At 36.5% G+C, this 20558-nt stretch overlaps 2 protein-coding genes across 2 annotated transcripts; both read left to right on the top strand.

Moving 5' to 3' along the window:
* The first annotated feature begins 3125 nt into the window (after positions 1–3125).
* Positions 3126–9070, top strand: LOC123527252 (uncharacterized). The gene is made up of 2 exons (XM_045306597.2): positions 3126–3664; positions 7749–9070. The coding sequence occupies exons 1-2, from the start codon at positions 3293–3295 to the stop codon at positions 8700–8702; spliced, it is 1326 nt and encodes a 441-aa protein (XP_045162532.2). The 5' UTR covers positions 3126–3292; the 3' UTR covers positions 8703–9070.
* A 4110-nt stretch (positions 9071–13180) lies between these two features.
* Positions 13181–16356, top strand: LOC123527253 (uncharacterized). Its single transcript, XM_045306598.2, has 2 exons — positions 13181–13708; positions 15027–16356. The coding sequence occupies exons 1-2, from the start codon at positions 13337–13339 to the stop codon at positions 15978–15980; spliced, it is 1326 nt and encodes a 441-aa protein (XP_045162533.2). The 5' UTR covers positions 13181–13336; the 3' UTR covers positions 15981–16356.
* The last annotated feature ends 4202 nt before the right edge of the window (positions 16357–20558 follow it).

Below are 20558 nucleotides of genomic sequence, written 5' to 3'. Positions count from 1 at the left end.
CAAACTGTCTTATTGATTTGGCTCCTACAACGATAGAAGAGGTAGAACAAATTATACAAAAATCTCCAAACAATCCTGCGAACTTGACCCTTTACCAACATGGCTTCTGAAGAAATGTCTCGATGAGCTCTTGCCGCTGATAACAAACATCATAAATACATCAATGGAATTAGGTTATGTACCAAAAGAGTTAAAAGTGCTAGGATAAGACCCTGCTTAAGAAACCAGGTCTTGAACCAAACATTCTCAAAAACTACAGGCCTGTATCTAACCTCCCTTTCATTTCAAAAATCTTAGAAAAGGTAGTAGATGCGCGTCTTGAGCGGCACTTGAGTGAAAATGAGCTACATGAGGGACTGCAGTCTGCTTACAGAAAGTTTCATTCAACTGAGTCGGCTTTGATAAAGGTACAGAATGACATCCTCACATCTCTCGATCAAAATTCTGTAACAGTCCTCGTGCTACCGATCTTTCGCGGCTTTCGACACGATTGATCACCAAACACTGTTTCCACCGGCTCGAACATCATTTTGGAGTCACACACAAAGCACTTGCATGGATGTCATCATATCTTAGTGACCGCTATCAAACTGTATGCGTTGATGGTGAGTTGTCGACGCCTACGTTGATGAAATACAGTGTGCCCCAGGGATCAGTGCTTGGTCCAAAAAACTATATCATGTACACTAAACCCGTGGGTGCCATATGCAGACGTCATGGACTTCTTCATCATTTCTACGCTGATGACTCTCAATTATACCTATCTTTTAAGCCGATAGAGGCTGTGGCCAGAAGTGAAGCTTTGCGCCGCATTGAGAGCTGTCTGACTGAAATTGTCTCGTGATGAATTCCAACATGCTGAAGCTCAATGCTGACAAAACTGAGGTAATGCTATTGACATCAAAGCGTAACTCCAAGTACATTGATGACGTTTCTGTGAAGGTCGGTGATTCTGTGATAAAATCCACGAAATGTGTTAGGAATCTTGGAGCAGTATTTGACAGCGGTATGGATATGGAACAACAAGTCAACTCGGTGTGCCGGGCTGGATATGCACAACTTCGCAGAATAGGTCACATCAGACGGTATCTTACCAGTGATGCCACAAAAACCCTTATAAACAGCCTGGTTACTTCACGGTTAGACTACTGTAATGCCTTGTTAAGTGGTATACCAAACAGCACACTTAACAAGTTGCAACATGTCCCAGAACACGCAGCTCGCGTATCACTAAGACGCCCCGTCGCAATCATATAACACCGGTTCTGAAGGAGCTTCACTGGTTGCCAGTGAAATACAGGGTGCAGTACAAGGTTTCGACCCACACCTTTAAGGCGTTACACAATCAGTCCCCTGCCTATATTAGGGATATGCTAGAAGTGTATAAACCCGGTCAGGACCCTAAGATCGCAAGACACGCTGTCACTGGTTATGCCAAAATCTAATACCATGATGTATGGCAATCGCAGCTTTTCGTGCACTGCTCCAAAGCTTTGGAACTCTCTTCCTGTCAAAATCAGGGAAGCTGACACGCTAGCTGCTTTCAAAAGCCTGCTCAAAACCCACTTTTTTGTACAATATTTTGTTAACTGACCGATACATTTATTTTTTTTATCTTGTTTTTTTTAAATTATACTTGTTTTCATTCATGATTTTTGTTAATGTGGAATGCATTATCTTTGTATACGTATTTGTTTGTATTTTTGCAATTTATTCTGTAAAGCACTTTTGAACGTGTACAAGTGCATGAAAAGAGTGCTATATAAATGTGGTATAATAATAATAATAATAATATAGAGCCCACATTCCTGATTAGACATTTATCAGAATAATGGTCTTGATAACATCTGGGCTAAGTTTGAAACTCAGTCATTTTGGATGAGCAACTACGTAAGTCTGCATTTAAGCACAACCTTGTGTATGCAATACATTTCATTCCATATGCCGAAACTTAGAGGTCACAACAATAAAGATCCTACTAACACTAGAAAGGCAATGTTTTCTCTCCAACATTCATGAAACCAAATCATACTGTCTGTTTGCTTAGGGTCTACAACAAAGACACCAGTATCGTTATATCATCTCCTGTTCTATTAGTTCTAACGTACACTGCTTCGTTTTGGGCGGAGTTTCTTTTTGCTGCATTTTACTGAAATGAGTTCTACATAGCTTATTCATTGTTTCCTACCATACTTTTTATCAAATATTTTCCCATACAACTTTTTGGTGGTATTCTTGTTAAATGTTTGGACTATTGTTAACAACAGGCACAACACAAACAATAAATCGTTGAACAGAGTTTTATCGTATCAAAAGAAAAATAATTTTAATTGTTTTATTAGATGACCTTATGAGGTATCGATACACAATAATTGTGTGTATACATCGGAAAGTGCTAATAAACACCAGTATGTGAGTTCGGGTTAAATTTTTTAGGTGTCTACTTAAAACGCAGTGAACACAATGCCAAATTAACTGGAACATATGACCTGACCTATCCTGCTAAGCGCGAATCGAGGACGCTACTAGCACCATCCCCCACCCCCTCCCCCATCCCCCACTTTTGTATTTCTGGCAAGAGAGTGACCCCACGACCTCCCGCACTCGAAGAAGTTGCTCTACCACTAGGCTAGTGAGGCATATATTTCGTGTTGTCTCGGCTTTCCTGATTATCGAAACAAAAGGTGGGCTACATTGTTTACTGTAAGTTTATGTCAGGTTATACTGCGAAATATTGAAGTGTAAACGTATAAAATCGAGCTGACAGAGGTGGGTGTTGTGCGACCCTTCGGGTAATGTCAATACCTTGTATCTGTTTTCCTTCCAATAAAGCCAGATCAAAAGGATTCATTTTCGCGAAGGTTCTACCATGACAACTTAAGTTACTAAATATTTATATCCGGCATGAAGAACAAGTATTTCCTGGCCGATATTTCATAAAAGACCCAGTCTGAATACATAGAAAGACGAACATTTATCCTGCACATAATGGAAGATATAAGATATGTAAATAAATGAAACTGTCTATTGATACATCTCTGGTAACGAGCACGGGTTAATTTTCATATCTTTACATTAATCGTTATTTATATTGAATTATACCATTAAGATAAACAATCGTGTAAGAGACTATACACCAGTACTAGCGAACAAGTACGTCGATACACTTGTAATATGGTAGAATATATATATATATATTATGTATACGCATGTCTATTTATTAAGAATAATAACAAACCACAGGACATTTTGAGCAAGTGATTTACAAGGATATTCATTTCCGTTTGAAAAGATGCCGAGTTATATTTTAGTAGATGTACAGACTAGAAGAGTTCTGATAACATGTTCTGTGATAGGACTCGTACTCTTCGCAATAGGAATAGGCATTGGCTATGCCACCGGTCGCGGATCTACAAATAAAAGAGTGTCAATGGCGAGTGTGGCAGAGGCGATCCGCTCCACGTGTGGGGATACAATGATTCGGACACCCTCAGGCAAATTGTACTTTGACCGATTCGTACAGAGACACAATGAAAAGCATGCCTGTGTGGCGTCACAAAAGGATTGCTGGAATTTCGGACTGCCGAGAAATTATATTGCTTATCATTTAAATGGTAAAACGATTACAATGGACGGGAGACTGGATGAGGAAGCTTGGAACGAGGTATATATTTGCTTGTGTTTAATCTGTTCCTGTATTATCTTAAATTCTGATTTCTACAAACATCTATAGCTTCAAATGTTTTGAATTATTGCGGTGTCTGGCATTTTTTCAAACTAGTTTTGCAAAATGCTCATAGCGGTTGCGCTATGTAGATGGCGCAACCGCTCTGAGGAATATGTAGATAGAATGTCAAATTTAAGAGTATTGGCGACATTACTAAAATTGAAAGGTAAGATACCCCGATAAAGCACTGAGCAAAACAAACAGAGACAGAACCGCATATCCCAAATTGAAACTGTAGTGATAAGATATAGAAAGCAGGCTGCTTAAAATATCCATTAACAAATAACGACTAGGTCCGCGTTTTTGGAGAAAAGTCAAACATCACAAAATTACAGAAAGAAAGAGTTACTTTACGTAAATAATTGAACAGTACAGAAAACATGTATATCAATCTGTAAAATGTCTGTAAATTGATTTCTTGCATAAAGGGGTCACACGTTCGAAAAATTCAGGGCCTTTTAAAACATACGGGGCCTCCGTGGCCGAGTGGTTAAGGTCACTGACCCCCACCGATGTGGGTTCGAGCCTCACTCGGGGCGTTGAATTCTTCATGTGAGGAAGCCATCCAGCTGGTTTACGGAAGGTCTGTGGTTCTACTTAGGTGCCCGCTCGTGATGTATGGAAGGGAATCTCCGCCAGGACATGCATGCTGCTAAATGACATTACTATGTTATTTACTTACATATGCGTTCTGCAACATTGCAACTGCATTTTAGTTTCTTACATTTGCCTTACAAGAAATTCGTCTTTAATGCTTCTTAATGCTAAGAAAACAGTCCTTTCATGAATATCGGTTATTCTTGCATGTAATTGACAAGTGCGTTCAACCTTTTTGTTTGCTTAGTGCAATATTGAAATGTATACTCATGCTATTACTAACTGTATTCTATGTTTTCTTACGCGTGTTTGACGTTGTTGCTACTGAATGTAAAGAGCTATTAACAACGTTCCGAAATTTTCATAACTTCATTATTACTGCTTTTTGGATTTAACATTAGTGATGCTTGCAACCACTTTGTTCTTGTTTATATTACAATTTCCCGGCAAAAATAATATACTAAAACATATGGCTTTCATAAATATTTAAACTTGCAGTATAACAAAAATCTAAGCACGGTAGTGCATTACAACATTACAGGAAACCAACAAAAAGCAAAATTTTTAGCGCAAATTAGTATACACGGGAGACCACTCTCGACAGCAAATTCACGTGTTCGGTAGTTTCCGTGGGTTAAACGGTGAGAGAGTCTAAACTTACCCGTGTATACTTGTGTTGTTTTCGGTGGAAATTACGTCCCTGGACAGCTGGAAATTATGAGTACTATTTTACTAAAACACCGTTCATGGTTCACTGATTTTACGGAAACTGCCGGAAATTCTGGTTCCCAGCTTTCTACGAATTTCATATTACAAATGTTAAAGTTGCATTTGATTAACTTCGTGCTGCTTAGTGCTTACTTAGCACTGTTTTCGCCTTGCATACATTTCAATCATTGCAATACTAAGGATCTATAAATTTAAAGTATAGTATACTAGTAGGGACCTACATAGAAAAGGTCTACAACAGGGACCTATATATCAAAAACAAAAAACAACGGACAACAACTAAATGTTAACATGCATGTGTTAGTTTTATATAATCGAGGAACGATTTAATCAATTTCAGAAAGTAAAACGTACAAAACACTTAGAACTTGTCCACATAAACATTCCAATATTCGACAGAATGGATGCATTTGCCATTTACACGCAAGAATATGCGTTTTACATACATGCAGTGACGAAAGATGCAAGGTATGTGCCACTAACGGATGGAAGGTAACACAAAGACGCATGGATGTTGCATTTAGTTTAAAGCGAATAACACAAGGCAACATGCATTTGTCATTTAGCAGCATGCGTGTCCTGGCGAAAATTCCCTAAAACGCAGTTGCAATGTTGCAGAACGCATATGTAAGTAAATAACATAGCAATGTCATTTAGCAGCATGCATGTCCTGGCGGAGATTCCCTTCCATAGTGATGAAATAATGCACGGAGGGGCACTTTGGGTCTTCCTCCACCATAAAAGCTGGAAAGTCGCCATATGACCTATAATTGTGTCGATGTTACGTTAAACCCAAGAAAACAAAACAAATTAAAAACATACCATTTCATATCTTTGTTTTGATGTACTTGCAAAAATATCCCAGTGCTGAAATTTCACATAACTAGGTTTAACTTAATTTCATTTATCGTTTACTTTTATTTTTTTACAAAAGACACTCTTTTTGAATGGCGACAACTTTCGGTGGATACTTTTAAGTATCCAGTCGCATATGGGACGGTACTGTGCAACATGTATTGGACAGTTAGATTGTTGGTAAAGATGTTGTTCGTTTACCAAATATTTCTGCGGTTTGATAACACATTGCTAAATCTTAAATATTTATTAAATATATGAAAAATGGAGAAGTGATAATAAAGTAGAGGGGAAAATGTTAATAAAAAGGGGAGGCATAACCAGTGAACAGGGAATTTGTCTATTTTAAAGTAATCAAAATTGAAAATACAGCGATTTTACAGTAATTGCTTAACATTTATTCTGTGTGTATAACAATTATTGAAATGAATAACGATTCTAACTGGGATTTAATCGATACAGACTATCTCTTACTAGTGACTTCTGTAAAAACTCTATTCAATGGCCTATCCAGTGTCGAATTCAGTTTAAGCTGCAACATTTTTTAAGATATAGTATTGATGTAAAGCAAAAAAAGTTAATTATTCTTACATAATGTGTAAGTTCAAAGCAAAAACATAGCTGCAACACAGTATAAATTTGAAGCAATTTCTGTAAAATTAAGATTTGTTCGAGATTGGTAGCTTTAAAAATAGACAAATAGACTCACTTTGACACTGGATATGCCGTTGAATAGAGTTTTCGCAGTAGTCACTAGTAAGAGATTAAACACAGTTAGAACTGATATTCAAATTCTGTGTAAGGTGAAACACAGAATAAATGTTAAGCAATTCCTGTAAAATCAATGTATGTTCAAATTTGATAGCTTTAAAATAGACAAATTCCATGTTCCATGGTCTTCAGCAGGAATAGTACCATGATGAATGTTGGCTGACACCATACGGCTATTTCACTAATATTGATCTCAATTGAAAAATTGAGAAGTCACCGAACCAGGAAAACGTAGAGGTGTCAGTCATCGAACATGCTTTATTATGTAGTTTGACAAAGTTTCCTACAGTTTATTTCATAAAGTAAGCATTATGTTTTATCTTCTATAGTTTATAAACTGTCACCCCGAAAATGACGGTTGTACGTAGGAAGTATTAGCTTTGTTAAGTTGTAATTCTTTGCATGATTTCTGAAAAATATAGGTTCTTTTATGACCGGATTACTGCCCTTCAAATCTAATTGACTGTAAAAGATTATTTCATTTATTTACATAACTTCCGTTTCATTCCAAAGACTTTATTTGTATTTTCTAAATTTTAATGCACTGTTGATTTTTTACATATCAATTCATGGAAAGGAATAAAAGGGAAGAATTTAGCTCATACTCATATAAACTCATAATGTCAGTAAAACAGAGCAGACGTAGTGGTCTAATGGTAACACTGTTAGCCTATCTGACTAGGAAACCAGATGTAGAGCTCCCTCTCTTGCAACTAGAATTACAACGATAAGAGTTACATTAACGGATACATTAAAACCTATCATGCAGAAGAACCAGGGAAGCTTCTCGAATTTGAGCGTCTTTTGTGTCTTTCACTATCCTCAAACTATAATTACTGTAAAAAACAAAGACAAATATCAAACAGGAAGTCGCTTAAATCGGTTTCCAGGGGCGGCCATAAATAAGCTTGCAAACAAACACATATCAAGTATGGGTATATTATTAGAGGCAATGTATTTCCTGGCTGTTCTTATTTCACTTGTTGTACATGTACTAGCTGTACTTGGTTTCATTCCATCTTCCTATAGATTGTATTCTATGCTGATGAATTTTATCCTGTCTTTACAGGTTCCTTGGAGCGATAATTTTGTTGACATGCGCAGTACGGTATATCCAAAACCTTACTTGGATACGAAATACAAAATGCGATGGGACGATGAAAGAATGTATATTGGTGTATACATCCAAGAAAAAAATCTATGGGCGACGATGAACACACCTGATTCGCAGATTTGGAAGGAAAATGGCGTGGAATTTTTAATGGACGTAGATGGTTCTATGTTTAATTACAAACAAGTGCAGATTAACGTTCTAGGCACAATGATGGATCAGTTGATTTATAAATCCCCCTGGGATGCCCGTAACATCACTGTACAATATCAAGACTGGCATCCAGACGCTAGGAAAGCGGTTTTCACTGAGGGAACGGTAAACACGCCTGGTGACGAGGACAAATACTGGAGCGTTGAAATCTCGTTCTCATTTGTAAAGCTCGCCGGGAGTTCGCAACGCGTGCAGCCTAATCCGGCCCAAAACGAGGTCTGGTTTCTACAATTAGGCAGATCTGAGCAGAATCTGACTGTTGTAGACGGACAATACAAGAAAGTTCCAAAATCAAAAGCACAATGGTGGTCATGGCAACCATGTGGCGCCATAAATTTACTACTTCAAGACCGATGGGGATTAGTTCAGTTTAAAAGAAACATAGATGACAAGAAATTCAGGTTCGACCGATGGCATATTTACAAAGCGCTCTTTGATATGATGGACGCCATGAGGAAATATCAATCTATAAACGGCAAATACACAACTGATATTGAAGAACTTGATGTCCCACCATATTTACTCACGGGGACTTGTGTAGACATTCCCGAAATCAAATTTATTACGCGTACAAATGAAACATTATTCCCAAGTGTCCTTACAAATCCAGTGAAAGATTTTGAGGTAACCGTCAAGTCGAAATTGATTTCGCATAAACCGGCACATATCCGATCGGATCGGTATGTTACTTTCAAGTAAACACGTTATTTCATTATAATTGCAAACTTTAAGCATGATGGTGCCTGACTTCGGAACAGATCGGTGCTTGACAAAAGAATGCTTATTTTCTGGGAGGGGTAGGGGTGGGGGAGTTGTATAGTTTTTTAAATGTCTGTCACTCCTGATTGAAACCTTTTATATTTAGAAAAAGAGCTAACGGTTGTATACTAAAGTATTTGCGCACAGTTAATGTAATAGGCTATGCCTTTCTAATTCATAAAAGGTGTTTCTGTTGTTACAAATTTATTTTGTTTTGGTAACATACAAACGTTATATAATATCACTATGTATCGATATATTATAAACAACATCTGCTATATTATGCGAATAAACGTTTTGCAAAGAAATTATTCTACTGGCTAACTTTAACGTATGTATTTTTACTGCCAACTAAAGTTACGTTCCTAAATCTTAGATACTTATGAATTTCAGATATATTACATGTATACAGTAATTTTACTTTTCGTGACATCTTAGGGGAGGGGAGGGCGTCTTTTCATTCATAATGTTTTCATTTTAAGTAGTAACTTTTAACTAGAACAAGTATATCTTTCTGTTTTTTGTAACAAACATTTTTCGTAAAGTCTTACAAATGCATTGCCATGTACATATTCTAATGCGTTAAAACTGCAACTGACAACCAGTCTAAACAATACCTGCTGTCATGCAAACAGGCATGATTACATAATTGTAGCTGTTTCACGCCTGGTAAACTACAGAGCTATCTCTTTAAGAGGTATACGGTAAAATGCTCTGTCGCAACTTCCGAGGTAGTGCACGTCTCTATAAAAGAACATCAACAAAGGTGAGTGTCTTCATATTTTTGCATTTTTACAAGCAGTGTATCGAATATCAAAAATCGGGGAATGGTAGGCGATGTAGATATGATTTAACTTTATAGAGAACTTTAAGTTTGCTAATTCATTCTTAGTTTGTGGTCGTGGTGATGTTTACCAACAAGCTGATTTAGCAGTAAATTTGGCCATTACGTCATTAAAGCACTTTCATTGTCAAATATTTACATTTTAACTAATATTAAGAAGCAAACCGAGTAGGCGTGAGATAACTGTAAAATATACAATGCATTTGGAAATAAAATATGTACTGAAAATGGTTGGGGAATAAAATTATTCACTTTTTATTGTGAGAGATAGCTCTGTCGTGAAGGAGATAGTCATGTCGCTAAGGAGATAGCTCTGTGTTGCATGAACAGAGCTCTGTGTTCATAGTTAAAACGTTTTAATATTTATTTTGGGCTGTCCTCATTAGAATTAATATAAAGTTATTGTTCCATTTCTCCACGCTCACATGCGTAATTAATCAAATCAAACATGCAGCTTTGTCATTGGTAAGTTTCCAAAAATGTGCTATAAATAGTCATTCATATGCTGGAATAAGACTCATGTTTACAAATAAAGAGAACAATCATTGAGCTTAAACAATAGCTATTTTCGAACAGAACTACTGATAGCCATTCAACAAATTATGTTACAAATACCGAAGTAGCAACGGAAATAGTTACTGTATACACTTAAGAAAATTCTAAATTAGTCTTAACAATAATGTGTGAAAGTCTTTGTATTATAAAAAGGGGTTAGTAGCATACAGTATAAAAGCTTCTAAGACTTACCAAAAAATGCTTGTTAAAGGTTTAATACACGTAAAACTAAAAGAATATTTCCTAAACATTTCCATTTTTGTTGACATTATTTTAATGTGTATATATATATATATATATATATATATATATATATATATATATATATATATATATATATATAATATATATATATATATATATATATATATATATATATATATATATATATATATATATATATATATGTATGTATGTATGTATGTATGTATGTATGTATGTATATTGGTACGTACGTACGTACGTATGTATATAGGTATGTATGTATGTATGTATCAACATCATTTAATCCTAGTTTGGCCGGTCGAAAATAAAACATCAATAAAAAGTTGAAAAGCTCTCTGATGTGCCTTTGTAACATTACAAGCAGGGACACTAGACTTTATAGGATAAATCAGGGCTGCTCTGAACACATATTTCCAAGGTACTGGTAAAGACAATAACTCATATGTACTTCAAGCTTTTTTTAATGTCATGGCCTTCACAGGGTCAGTGAAATCTGATAAGATGTTTTTCATCAGTTCGCATTTCAGGCATTTTGACTTATACCATATATTCTAATGGGCGCTGCAAAAGAGGATCCGAAATTTCGAAGTCTTAGTCCTCTCCGTCTGCGGAAACAAGTGCTGGAATATCAATTTTTAATGAACCGTAAATACACTTGAGTGTACACAAGTTATTTGTTTGATCCTAGTGTTTTACTACGGTAAGACATAGCTTTGCTGTGTTTGTTAATTTCTGACTTGGTGTCATATATATACGGCATGGATGGTGCCAAAGGCTATCACAAAAATGTAATGAAATTTGTGTCAGGCATCCTATCTAGAGGAGGGGAGGGTATCAACCATTCAAATCAAGATGGTTACCCCTGGCCAAATGTAGCTCACAAATCTCGGAAGCACACTCCTCTCAGTCAAGACACGCCCTGACCCACTAACATGAAGGGTTACCCCCTTCCATACCTAACCCCATTCGGCTCGGCGATGCCACCTTCATTCTTAAACTGTAGTCGTTCCCCGCACCCCAATGAAATATTTCTGGAACCGTGTCAGTAATACATACACTTCGTATTCTTAAAACGATAACTGACATCTGACATATTATTGTACAGTTTTATAATCTCAAATCTCCTAATGCAGCTTTAATGAATATAAAGAAATTTTGAACTGGCGGCTCGTTCGAATAGAAAGAAAGATGCTTCTAAAACCTTTTGCCACTGGCTTCAGAATAACTCTACATTTTATAAGAGATGTCTGAAAAGTACTTGTCGTGTCGGCGGGGAGAAAACACGACAACACGAAAACTCGACAAATAATGTATTTGTATGTTTTCATGTTGTCATGTCGGGGGGGGGGGGGGGGGGGGGGGGGGGGGAAGGGGCGAAAACACGACAACACGAAAACACCACAAATACCTAATTTGTCGAGTTTTCGTATCGGCGGGGCGGAAACATGACAACACGAAAACTCGACAAATAAATCTGTTGTGTCGGCGCCCTTTAAACGTCGAGTTTTCCCGTAAACTTTGTCGTGTATTCGACACGACAACACGAAAACACGAAATGGCAGAAATCAGCCACCATAACTTTGATACATACAACAATTGCAAACGATAAAATATTGAAATGTACGATTTCAAATAAATCTGGTGCAAGATGTGGCTGGCTACTGTAACACAACATGCAGGTCATGAAATGACCGTGTAAGGGCCGTGGTGAACAACGAAAGGACCAATTAAACGTCTACCCAGCCACTTAATGACACACATTATCATGTATGCATGTGTGTTGAATTTCAAAAGTATTGCGTATGTTTTGCTATGACAACTTGAATTACAAGATTTTTACATAGGTATAAGTATCCGACATATGAATAGGTGTTTTCTGGCCGATTTTTGCTCAAGACATTTCAATAAAGACCCAAATTAAAGACATAGAAAGAGGACCATTCATTCTGCACATGATGGCTTGTGTACAAAAATTTAATTGTCTTGTTCATTATCTCTGGTCAGGAATATGCATTAATATACATATTTTCAATTTCTCAATATTTTTATAGAAGCATACCATCAAGATAAACAATCGAGAGACCATACATCAGTACTAGTGAAGAAGTACATAGATACGCTTGTATGACGGTTAAGTATGTTTTATGACAAAGTAATAAAACTGTGTTAAAAATGACATTTTGTTCAAGTAATTACCAAGAATATTCGAAATTTTAAATTTCAAAACTTTCATTTTCGTTTGAAAAAAAAATGCCAAGTTTTATTTTAGTAGATGTACAGACTAGAAGAGTTCTGGTAACATGCTCTGTGGTAGGACTCGTACTCTTCGCAATAGGAATAGGCATTGGCTATGCTACCGGTTGGGGATCGACAAATAAAAGAGCCTCAATGGCGAGTGTGGCAGAGACAATCCGCTTCGCGTGTGGGGATACAATGATTCGGGCACCCTCAATATTTAAGTGTAAACGTATAAAATCGAGCTGACAGAGGTGGGTGTTGTGCGACCCTTCGGGTAATGTCAATGCCTTGTATCTGTTTTCCTTCCAATAAAGCCAGATCAAAAGGATTTATTTTCGCGGAGGTTCTAACATGACAACTTAAGTTACTGAATATTTATATCCGGCATGAAGAACAAGTATTTCCTGGCCGATATTTCATAAAAGACCCAGTAAATGTAAATGAAACTGTCTATTGATACAACTCTGGTAACGAGCATGGGTTAATTTTCATATCTTTACATTAATCGTTATTTATATTGAATTATACCATTAAGATAAACAATCGTGTAAGAGACTATACACCAGTACTAGCGAACAAGTACGTCGATACACTTGTAATATGGTAATATATGCATATTATGTAAACGCATGTCTATTTATTAAGTATATTAACAAACCACAGGACATTTTGAGCAAGTGATTTACAAGGATATTCATTTCCATTTGAAAAGATGCCGAGTTATATTTTAGTAGATGTACAGACTAGAAGAGTTCTGATAACATGCTCTGTGATAGGACTCGTACTCTTCGCAATAGGAATAGGCATTGGCTATGCCACCGGTCGCGGATCTACAAATAAAAGAGTGTCAATGGCGAGTGTGGCAGAGGCGATCCGCTCCACGTGTGGGAATACAATGATTCGGACACCCTCAGGCAAATTGTACTTTGACCGATTCGTACAGAGACACAATGAAAAGCACGCATGTGTGGCGTCACAAAAGGATTGCTGGAATTTCGGACTGCCAAGAAATTATATTGCTTATCATTTAAATGGTAAAACGATTACAATGGACGGGAGACTGGATGAGGAAGCTTGGAACGAGGTATATATTTGCTTGTGTTTAATCTGTTCCTGTATTATCTTAAATTCTGATTTCTGCAAACACCTATAGCTTCAAACGTTTTGAATTATTGCGGTGTCCGGCATTTTTTTCAAACTAGTTTTGGAAAATGCTCATAGCGGTTGCGCTACGTAGATGGCGCAACTGCTCTGAGGAATATGTAGATAGAATATACTAAAAGATACTTCTAATCGAGTCATTTCTGACAGAACATATATGCTTAAAAATAATTTTATTTTCGATTTAGTTTAAAAACATTTAACAATTCAATACAACTTGATAATTAGCTTTACATAGAAAAAAGTTTGTAATTCTGGTAATTATATATTTAAATAATGGCAACGTGAGGACGAAATTTAATTCAGGCCAAAAGGGTTTCTTTGAGATCATATAGTCCATTCAATACTGAGTTCCAGTTTTTGTCAATAGATGGACATTATGTAACTTGACACAAACATTTACAATAAACAAGACAATATGTCGCATGGAATACCTAATTACCCAACTAAAAGGCCAAGTTTGAAGCTCTGGGCATAGAAAAGAGAGGGACAGCCACACATCTCAGATAGAAACTGTAGTGAAAAGATATAGTAGACGGGCTACTTAAAATATCAATTTACAGTTCACGGCTAGGTTCACGTTTTTGAAAAACAAAAGTCAAACATTACCAAATCATAGACAGAAATAGTTATATTACGTAAATAGTTGTACAACATAGAAAACATGTCTGTTACCCTATAAAATGTCTGTAAATTTACTGATTTCCTGCATAAAAGGTCACACTTTCGATTGCTGAAATTTCACATAACTAGGTTCAGCTTAATTTCATTTACTGTTATTTCTTTACAAATGACACCCTTTATATGGCGACAACTTTTGGGGGATATTTTAGTATCCAGTCGCATGGGACGGTACTGTGCAACATATATTGAACAGTTAGATTGCTGGTAAAGATGCTGTTCGTTTACCAAATATTTCTGTGGTTTTGTTGACATATTGCAAAATCGTAGCTATTTATGAAATATATGAAAGAAAGAGAAGTTATAATAAAGGAGAGGGGAAAATGTTAGTAAAAACGGAGGAGACATAGCCATGAAACATGAACTTTGTCTGTTTTAAAGCAATCAAAATTGAATATACATTGATTTTACAGAAATTACTTAACATTTATTCACATTTAATATTTAGAGACAGTGTATTTCCTGGCTGTATTTATTTCACTTGTTGTACATGTACTAGCTTCATTCCATCTTCCTACAAATCTTGTTTCATGTTAATGGGTTTTACCCTGTCTTTACAGGTTCCTTGGAGCGATAATTTTGTTGACATGCGCAGTACGGTATATCCAAAACCTTACTTGGATACGAAATACAAAATGCGATGGGACGATGAACGAATGTATATTGGTGTATACATCCAAGAAAAAAATCTATGGGCGACGATGAACACACCTGATTCGCAGATTTGGAAGGAAAATGGCGTGGAATTTTTAATGGACGTAGATGGTTCTATGTTCAATTACAAACAAATGCAGATTAACGTTCTAGGTACAATGATGGATCAGTTGATTTATAAATCCCCCTGGGATGCCCGTAACATCACTGTACAATATCAAGACTGGCATCCAGACGCTAGGAAAGCGGTTTTCACTGAGGGAACGGTAAACACGCCTGGTGACGAGGACAAATACTGGAGCGTTGAAATCTCGCTCTCATTTGTAAAGCTCGCAGAGAGTTCGCAACGAGTGCAACCTAATCCGGCCGCAAACGAGGTCTGGTTTCTACAATTAGGCAGATCTGAGCAGAATCTGACTGTTGTAGACGGACAATACAAGAAAGTTCCAAAATCAAAAGCACAATGGTGGTCATGGCAACCATGTGACGTCATTAATTTACTACTTCAAGATCGATGGGGATTAGTTCAGTTTAAAAGAAACATAGATGACAAGAAGTTCAGGTTCGACCGATGGCATATTTACAAAGCGCTCTTTGATATGATGGACGCCATGAGGAAATATCAATCTATAAACGGCAAATACACAACTGATATTGAAGAACTTGATGTTCCGCCATATTTACTCACGGGGACTTGTGTAGACATTCCCGAAATCAAATTTATTACACGTACAAATGAAACATTATTCCCAAGTGTCCTTACAAATCCAGTGAAAGATTTTGAAGTGACCGTGAAGTCAAAATTGATTTCGCATAAACCGGCACATATCCGATCGGATCGGTATGTTACTTTCAAGTAAAAACAGTGTTTCATTATAATTATGATTACAGACTTTAAGCATAAGAGTGCCAGACTTCTGAACAGACCGGTGCTTGACAATAAAATGCTTATTTTCTGGGAGGGGGTGGAGGGAGTTGTATAGTATTTTAAATGTCAACCACTACCTGATTGAAACCTTTTATATTTAGAAAAAGAGCTAACTGTTGTATACTAAAGTATTTGCGCACAATTAATGAAATAGGCTATGCCTTTCTAATTTCATAAATGTGTTTCTGTTGTTACACATTTATTTTGTTTTGGTAACATACAAACGTTATATAATATCACTGTGTATCGATATATTATAAATAACATCTGCTATATTATGCGAATTTGCAATAAAACAATAAACGTTTTGCAAAGAAATTATTCTACTGGCTAACTTTAACGTATGCATTTTTACTGCCAACTAAAGTTACGTTCCTAAATCTTAGATACTTATGAACAGCTGAGGAATAGTTTTCAGTTATATTACATGTATACAGTAATTTTACTTTTCGTGACATCTAAGGAGAGGGGAGGGCGTCTTTTCATTCATAATGTTTTCATTTTAAGTAGTAACTTTTAACTAGAACAAGTATATCTTTCTGTTTTTTGTAACAAACATTTTTCGTAAAGTCTTACAAATGCATTGCCATGTACATATTCTAATGCTTTAAAACTGCAATTGACAACCAGTCTAAACAATACCTGCTGTCATGCAAGCTGGCATGATTACATAATTGTAGCTGTTTCACGCCTGGTAAACTACAGAGCTACCTCTTTAAGAGGTATACGGTAAAATGCTCTGTCGCAACTTTCGATGTAGTGCACGTCGCAATAAAAGAACATCAACAAAGGTTAGTGTCATCATATTTTTTGCATTTTAACAAGCAGTGTATCGAATATCAAAAATCGGGGAATGGTAGGCGATGTAGATATGATTTAACTTTACAGAGAACTTTCAGTTTGCTAATTCATTCTTAGTTTGTGGTCGTGGTAATGTTTACCAACAATCTGGATGTCCGTCATCAGTCATCTGTCTGTCTCTCAGTTAACATTTAGCTTCGGTTTCTTCTTAATATTAGTTAAAATGTAAATATTTGACAATGAAAGTGCTTTCATGACGAAATGGCCAAATTTACTGCTAAATCAGCTTGTTGGTAAACATCACCACGACCACAAATTACCAGGCGTGAAACAGCTACAATTATGTAATCATGCCAGCTTGCATGACAGCAGGTATTGTTTAGACTGGTTGTCAATTGCAGTTTTAAAGCATTAGAATATGTACATGGCAATGCATTTGTAAGCATGTTACCGTATACCTCTTAAAGAGGTAGCTCTGTAGTTTACCAGGCGTGTGTTTGCTTACATTTTTGATCATTTGGGAATAATTAAGAAGTTACTGGAAGAAATTCACACTCACTTAATACTTCGATTGGAAATACAATTCCCCATTTGTACCCAGTTATTTTTGTATTGGTGAAAGAACTGTTCACGGTTCCCCAACTTTCTCCACACTCACATGCGTAACTAATCAAATCAAACATGCTGCTTTGTCATTGGTAAGTTTCCAAAAATGTGCTATAAATAGTCATTCATATGCTGGAATAAGCCTCATATTTACAAATAAAGAGAACAATCATTAAGCTTAAACAATAGCTAATTTCGAACAGAACTACTGATAGTCATTCAATAAATTATGTTACAAATACCGAAGTATCAACGGAAATAGTTACTGTATACACTTAAGAAAATCCTAAATTAGTCTTAACAGTAATGTGTGAAGGTCTTTGTATAATAAAGAGGTTAGTAGCATACAGTATAAAAGCTTCTAAGACTGTACCAAAATATGCTTGTTAAAATTCCTAAACATTTCCATTTTTGTTAACATTATTTTGATATGTATGTATGTACGTATGTGTGTATGTATGTATGTATCAACATCATTTAATCCCAGTTTGGCCGGTCCAAAATAAAACATCAATTAAAAGTTGAAAAGCTCTCTGATGTGCCTTTGTAACATTGCAAGCAGGGACACTAGACTCTATAGGATAAATCAGGGCTGCTCTGAACATATATTTCCAAGGTACTGGAAAATAACTCGTATGTGCTTAAAGCTTTTCTTAATGTCATGGCCTTCACATGGTCAGTGAAATCTGATAAGATGTTTTTCATCAGTTCGCATTTCTGGCATTTTGACTTATACCATATATTCTAATGGGCGCTGCAAAAGAGGATCCGAAATTTCGGAGTCTTAGTCCTCTCAGTCTGCGGAAACAAGTACTGGAATATCAGTTTTTAATGAACCGTAAATAAACTTGAGTGTACACAAGTTATTTGTTTGATCCTAGTGTTTTACTACGGTAAGACATAGCTTTGCTGTGTCTGTTAAATTCTGACTTGGTGTCATATATATACAGCATGGATGATGCCAAAGGCTATCACAAAAAAGTAATGAAATTTGTGTCAGACATTCCTATCTAGAGGAGGGGAGGGAATCAACCATTCAAATCAAGATGGTTACCCCTGGCCAAATGTAGCTCACAAATCTCGGAAGCACACTCCTCTCAGTCAAGAATTTTTTAAAACAATTGCATATTAATGATACCATTGGGGCAATATATTTCATATTTACAGGGACATTGGTCCTAAAGGATTAACTACGTTCCTGAAACACAGCTTTCTTGAAACAAATCCCAATATTTTTATTCAACTTTGCAATATTGGACACAACATTAGATAACTTGTGTGTATTATATAAAGGGACCGAGCAAATATTTAGCCATTTTTTAAAAATCTCGGCCAATATGAGCCAAATCATTGCAAATATGTAAACTGTACAAATGAACCGGACCAATCCGGAATTCAATCATTTTGTGTGGTTAAACTAAGGGGACCAAAACGAAGATTGCTTATAAAATTGATTTCACACAAATAACAAGGCCACTATTAAATAATGTTTAAAAACAGCATTATAGTGATATGTGTGTTGCAATAAACATGACAATTGCAAACGTAATAACAGCATTATAGTAAATAGCAAAAGTAATAACAGCATTATAGTAAAGTAGTTAACAAGAACAGAACAATTTCGTCAAACGGTACCGCCGCCGAGGAACGGTGTGTGGCAAAAAAATCCATAGAGAGGTTTAATTTAGTTAATAACTTGTCGAATGCCACCGCTAGAACAGTTACAGATTGTTAATTCAAGTTACTAATACTGGAAATTGCACGTGATGTTACATACAAATGGTAAAGAATTAATTGAAGCAACCAAGTGTTAATTGTGATTAAGATTATATCATTTTAAAAGATCGACATTTAAAGAAGATAACGAAAGCATAGGTCCCATTATTACTCTACTGGTTGGCGTTTCTAAAGTTACAGGAGAAAACTGGGCCAATACAAAGTTAAAGGTTTCTGCTCTCTAAAGTCAAATTATGGCGGTACCAAATCGTTTAAGAATCTTCCTTCAACAATGCAATGATTTTTGATCACCAGCGAGGAGAAAGATTGAACCACTTTGTATGGTGGCTGATTTCTGCCATTTCGTGTTGTCGTATCAGCAGGACGAAAACACGACAACACGATAACTCGCCAAAAACTTTATTTTTCGAGTTTTCGTGTTGGCGGGGCGAAAACACGAAAACACAACAAATTTAACACAAAAACTCGACATTTAAAGGGCGCCGACACGACAGATTTATCTGTCGAGTTTTCGTGTTGGCGGGTATAAATATGACGTGTCGGCGCCATTTATTTGTCGTGTTTTCGTGTTTTCGTCTTGGCGTGGCGAAAACACGACAACACGAAAACTCGACAAATTAGGTATTTGTCGAGTTTTCGTATTGTCGTGTTTTTGCCTCGCCGACATAACAACTCGAAAACACGACAAATACATTATTTGTCGAGTTTTCGTGTTGTCGTGTTTTCGCCCCGCCGACACGAAAACACGACAACCTAAAAAATTCTTTTCAGACATATCCTATAAAATGTAGAGTAATACGAAGTGTATGTATAACTGACACGGTTCCAGAAATGTTTCATACGTACGGAAGGGGGTTACCCCTCATGTTAGGTGGGTCAGGGCGTTTCTGCCTTTAAATGTTTGAAATATATGTATAAAATGGTGGTCTCTGCTGCATTTTTGAGCCCAAATTTTGAGGTACGGGGGTTGGGTATTTCGTTTGAATAAGATAATCTCCATTGAGGCCCATGCATATACGTAATTATTTTTCTATTTGTACAGGCTCGGGTCCTGGGCCTGGGCCAATGGCCGTGCCATCCTCCCCCAAACCCCATCCCCAACCCCAAAAGTGACCTGTACTCGTCATAGTTGCACCCAAGCCAACTATTTTGGCAAAGGAATAATATTTTTTTCGCAATTTAGACACAAAAATGCAACAGAGGCCATCATTTCATTCCTATATTTCAAAAATGTCCGTGAGGATACCCTCTGACCCCCTGAAAGAGGGGCATGACTCCACTGTCAGGAAGGGGTTAACCCCCGTACTTCAAAATTTGCAGCAGAGGCCACCATTTTATATATATATTTCAAACATTTAAAGGCAGA

The sequence above is a fragment of the Mercenaria mercenaria genome, chromosome 14, assembly GCF_021730395.1.
Source record: "Mercenaria mercenaria strain notata chromosome 14, MADL_Memer_1, whole genome shotgun sequence".
In the NCBI taxonomy this organism is placed as follows: Eukaryota; Metazoa; Mollusca; class Bivalvia; order Venerida; family Veneridae; genus Mercenaria; species Mercenaria mercenaria.
This window is presented reverse-complemented; position numbering and strand designations above follow the sequence as displayed.